The 5,611-nt window shown below is 43.6% G+C and overlaps 1 protein-coding gene across 6 annotated transcripts in view; it reads right to left on the bottom strand.

Moving 5' to 3' along the window:
• Positions 1-897: 897 nt before the first annotated feature.
• Positions 898-5,611, bottom strand: part of UNC93A (unc-93 homolog A (C. elegans)) — a 27,404-nt gene continuing 22,690 nt past the window's right edge. For all 6 annotated transcript variants that reach the window (XM_014950431.1, XM_014950428.1, XM_014950429.1 and 3 more), the window contains one exon: positions 898-1,374. In XM_014950431.1, the coding sequence (XP_014805917.1) occupies positions 1,109-1,374 (266 nt within the window). In that variant the 3' untranslated portion in view covers positions 898-1,108. The remainder of the gene's footprint in view (positions 1,375-5,611) is intronic.

The following is a 5,611-nucleotide window of genomic DNA, read 5'->3' as shown; positions in this document are numbered from 1 at the left end:
TCTGATCATACTGTCATTAGCAGTAATTATCATGATATCTATACAGTGCTTTTGCATCAAGATGTAAGAACACTGCCCAGTAATTGCACTGTAGCACTCTTCTTCTTGCAGTAAAACCACAAAAATCCGAATCTGAAAACAATATAGTGCGTATAGAACTAAATAAAAGTTGAAATGAGATGAGGGAAATCCACATCCAAGCTACTGCTAGATGTCTACAGGTCTCAAGGAGATATTAGAGCATGGGCCCATCCTCCTTTTCCTCCTTCTCACTCGATGACTTGCACTGTTACCTGCACCCTCTTCATGGCTGAGCTCCCCAGGTAACATGTCCTGGCTGCTTATCTTGAAAACATCTCTGTCCATGGATGGGAAAGTGAGGAAAGTTCATCATGACTGAAGGATTTGGTCATGCAGAAGGCATCTGTTTTGGGAGAAAGCTGCTGTAAGTGGTGAGGCAAAAACTGGAAACAGGAAAACCAAAAGGGAAAGAGTTCTGGGACAGAGAGATGTTGTGGGGAGAAACATGATTTTTCTGCTGACCTAAGACAGGTTGGTGGGCTTTGCAGTTAGTGGATTTTGTGGTGTTCAGATAGGAACTGGAGATACAGCCAGTTTATAACTTGACGTTATTTACAGCAAGTGTTAAAGAATGCAGGATAAGAACAATGTAAGTCTATATAAATAGTGGCTCAATGAAATTATGTGTTGTCTGCAGTCAGCTGAACAACCCCAGTTGCTGTCATCTTCTGGTATTGCATGTGGGCTTTTCAGATTTGATTATAAAGCTATGGTACTAGGTCTGATCCACAGATACAAAAACGTGAGGACTTTAGGAGTCTTGTTTACATTTATTAAGACTTTATTAATTAAATAAAGAGAAAACATTTAGTTCATGATCTGTATGAAAGGGTGAAGTCAGATAATCTTCACTTATAAAGCTGAGATGTCAAAAGAGATTTTTACTCCTATGACATTTGCATTATACTGTCCTTGAAATCTGTTCCTTTACCCACTTTCTGGAGATGGTCAATGTCGGAACACCCATGGAGACGTGCCTGAAGAGCCAGCCAGCTTGCTTTGCCTCCATCACTCTGACCCTGTTGGATTACATGTGTGTTTCCTGGGTGGGGGGTCCTACATTTTCCTTCTTTGTAGCAGTAGGTGTGCCACGGGAGTTCTTAGCTTCCAGGTATTCAACTGCTCCATATGTCACCATAGACAGCACAAGCACGGACAATAAAATGTACAGTTTGATGTAAACTTGCAATTTGGTGCTATAACCAAAGGCAATGACAAACCCACATGATTCCCAGAGACGGTAATTGGCAAAGGCAGCCTCCGTGTGCTTCTCAAATAAAACACCATAGAGTCCTAGAAGGAAGCAGAGACACGGCTTGTGAAGATTAAGTCTGGAATCATGTATTTTCTACAAAGGGAATAAATGGACCACAATGGAGAAGACAGACTCTCCTTCGTAAATGTCACAGAAAGGAAAATACAAGCTTTATCTTAAAACATTTTTGCATTCCTGTGGATTGTTATAAGTGAAATAACAGAGCAAAAATGACAAAACAGAGAATATCAGAGAAAAAGGGAAAGAAAAAGGGAGGGAGGAAGAAAGAATGGGTTCTAATGAAGTGAGATGGCAGGAAGTTTATTTTTCCAATTATTAGCCACAAAAGGGAAGATTCTTGCGCTGACAAGTAAGGAGGAAGATTAGATGGCCAGGAATGTCCCTTGGCTATGTGGAGGCTCCCCGTATAACTATTGTTAAGGTTATACAAAGTCCTTACAGGCTTTCAAAGAACAGGCAGTTTTTTCTAGGAACATGGTCCTTAAGGACCAAGTTGCTCTTTCAGGGTGGGGTAGAAAGGATCAAAGAACCATAGAGACCTCCCTGCTGCCATCCTTCACCACATTTGTGGGGAACCTGCATGGACCCTGCATGCACTGTCTACCTGTTCTTCAAACTATTTCTTTCACCCACCTAAGAACAGGCAGAGACTGTTCAGGTAGAATACCTGTCCCTTGTTTTCACAAGAACTTGGCCTTAGGGAGTGCCCCGGTGAGGCTTGCACAGTGCTGCCCATGGTAGCAATGTGTGCTATTCATACTCGCCAAGTTAAGAGAAACAAACTGACCCAAAACACTTAAATCAGAAAGTTGAGGAGAGTACTACAGCTGGACTCAGATTTAATATGCGAATGAGATTTGCCTCTCTGAGATAAGCAGGTTTTCAAATATTCAGCTCCTGGATGGGTTGACAAAAAAAATATTCTTAACACATACAGAACCTCTGGGCAGCAACTGGAAAACTTGCTTGCCAAAGAGGCTCGGTTAAACTGATCATTCTGATGCAGTTGTGTTCACTGGAAAGCTCCCACTGACTCCAGTCAGCGGCACACACACAACTGGGAGTCAGGGAGGGTTTCCCAGCCTCCAGCTCTGACTAGTTGGGCACAGGAGAACGGGAAAGAGCTTGCTTTCCTCTGTGTGCTGAGCTGGCACCAGTGGTGGTAAAGAAGCAGGCGTTTGTGCTGACTCAACCGTGGTGTGCAGGCAGGGAAGGGGAGGAATATCATGAACCTTGACTCTTCTCATCCACTTCCCCATCCAACAGCACATCTCTCTGAAATATGCACACGCAGCCAAAAGGCACAGAGGAGTACAAAGTCTGGGTAGGCTCAACTAAGCTTTCAGTTTTGTTAAGAAGAGGGGCACATCATCTGTATGTAAACATTCACTGCTTTCTGATGATTATAAGAGGACATTTACAGAATGATTCAATTTAGAGATGATGGAAAGCCTGGACAAGTGCACCACAGGATGTACTTAGTTCATTAAACTGCCTGAGAATTATTTGACAATCCTTCATAGTTTTGTCTAGTAAGTGAACAAGTACATGTTATTCCTATAACTTTGCCAATATGTGTATCTTCTGAAATGGGATTAGTGTAGTGATGAGAGTTTATTATAGGAAGATTCTGGTGTGTAAAGATTATAGCTTTCAGCTGTTTTCACTTGCTATTTTGAAGCCACCTTTTTTATCAGAAAAGAATGGGTGAGTTGAGTGGAGATCTAGTCAGAGGTTCAGCTCTAGGAAGGGCTGACTTTACTGCAAAGTTCTCGCTTCCAGGATCCATGTGTGGTATCAGCTAAGAGTTACATAAGGGCGTAATGCTGGTTTTGCCTCAAACCTAAACATTTGTCCTTATCACAAACACTGTCAAGTGCAATGTGACACAAGTTGCCTGGCTGAAGCTTTAGCGGGACCTGCTGAGCTGGCTGAGTTCTGAATTCTTGTATCTCAGTTCCACGGAAACTCTCCTCCTGGTTTACCACTGCCTGCGTTCCCACTCCTTCTCCTGGTACTAGTAAGCATGGGTATATAACAGGACTGCTGGAAATCATTTGAGTCCAGGTTTATAAACTTTCCAGACTGATTCATATCCTTTCTAAAGATGCACGTCAGCCTGGAAAGAACTTTATTTTACTGTAGTCCCCCGATAGCTCTGTGCTACACAATTGTTATGCCCCAAGTGCAGTTATTGCCAGGGGGATAATAACAGCAGCTGTGTTCAGGTTAGATAAGAGAGGGCACTACCCACTCTGAAATGAAGCAATTTTCACTGGAAATAAATGAGAATGTCCATATACGTACACAAACAGATTGGGAACTTTTATAAGATGAAGTGACTCATCTACTGTGAGCCTACGTGTCCTCTAGGGGGAACTCCAGCATTAACTATCCACTAAGCCAATTCGATTTACCATAAAATGCCTTAACTATGGCACAATGCCTTTGTATTATTCAGTGCTTAATCTGCTGAGGCTCAGGCAGCACTCATGGGAGCTTGCCAAAGGAAGGACTACAGACCTCCGTCCCCAATGCTGTTTTAGAGGCCTTATGTCACCTCATAGCCTTTGGAGTTGGGAATGTCTCATGTGATGTACGTCTGTACAAAAGCGATGAAGGAGAGAAGAGATTTAGCCCTAAATGGGCACGTCAAACTGAAGATCCTGTTCTGGGGTGCACCATTATTTTTTTTCCCAGCGAAGACAAACATGAAATTTTCCCAAGTATCCAGCAGGAACCTGGGAATGGAGATGACCTGTTCCCATGCTGTAATAGAGGTCAGTCTTCTCACAGCACCGCAGAGCTCACTAGCCATCAAGTAAGCACAAAGCCTTGTCCACTGGCTATGCCTCATCCAGGGGCTGGGAATTGCAGTCACTTCACAGCCTCCTCTCTGACACTTAGGTCCTCTGTACTTGTCCCTTTTCCTACCGAGGGCACCAGGTGCCTCTTCATCAGCCATGCAGGGACCTTACTGAGGAGATGTCTCTCAAAAGACATCCCAAATGTACATAAATGCCTGAAGAGGATGGAGCCAGAATCTTTTCAGTGGTGTCCAATGACAGGACAAAGGGTGAGTGAAAGACTTTCTTTAGTATGAGGATGACTGAGCACTGGCAGAGGTTGCCCAGGGAGGGTGTGGAGTCTCCCTCCCTGGAGATACTCAAAAGCTCACTGTACATGGTCCTGGGTACCCTGGCTTTGGGTTACCCTGCTTGAGCAGTTGGATTAGGTGACCTCCAGAGGTACCTTTCAACCTCAGTCCTTCTGTGATTCTGAAAGAAGCCAAGTGTCTGAAGGCAAGGCTGTGGCTGAAGAAGCAGGAAATGAATGAACAGCTTTACTTTAGAGAGAGCAAATCCTTACAGATGTTGTCCTTCCGTGAACCTGAATAATGAGAGCACTGATTTAAAATTGTACCAAAGACACAAGGCTGTGGGTTGGGATGAGAGGGTGTCACTTGATATATGTGTTAACTCTCCTCTAAGGGATATGAGCTGGAGCTGCTCGAAGGGCAGAGAAGTCTGGCTGATCACTTCCTTGTGTGTGGAAGGGGGACTCTACACGTGCTGGAAAGGACATCACTGTTGGTGGCAGGCAAATGACTGCGGTGCTTTCCCTTTGGCTCTATAGGAGGAACATGATAATTGATCTAGTGGGTGAAATCACATAAAGCTACTGAAGCAACCAGAGGGAGGAAAGCCAAGATGTATAACCTGATGTGGGCCCAGATGAGCTAGTTCTGTCGCATGCATATTCCTATGGCATCAGCCAAATATGAATTTGAGACAGAGGGAAACAATATTCATGAAATAAGAGGCAAAATACGGGAGCAGATGGGAGAGAATGTTAACTGCCTTACTGACACCAGCTATGGCATTGATTTAAAAAGAGTGTGACTGACAGTGATGAGCAGACTTCAAGTCATCACAGAGTATAGCTCTTTCTTGTCCTCTCCAGCACTCTAGAGTCTGTCTTTAGTCTCTATAAGAGAACTTCCTCTAGTTTTGATTGAGGCATATGTTTAAATGATCCCTTACAAAAGTCAGTTTGTATCAGCTCAGTATCTGAACGGTCAGTACATAGTAATTGCACTGTATCACAAGCCAGTAGAATATAAAAGATTCTAAAAACAACTGTAATGCATCGAATAAGAGGCCTAATGGTATACTTCCAGTAACAGACTCCTAGAAAAAGATTGTAAGAAATGAGGCAAGTATACAGTGATTTCCACCCACCCACCCCCCACCC

This window comes from Calidris pugnax, unplaced genomic scaffold (assembly GCF_001431845.1).
Source record: "Calidris pugnax isolate Ruff unplaced genomic scaffold, ASM143184v1 scaffold24, whole genome shotgun sequence".
NCBI lineage: Eukaryota > Metazoa > Chordata > Aves > Charadriiformes > Scolopacidae > Calidris > Calidris pugnax.
Note: the sequence above shows the minus strand (reverse complement) of the source record. Positions and strands in the feature narration are given on the sequence as shown.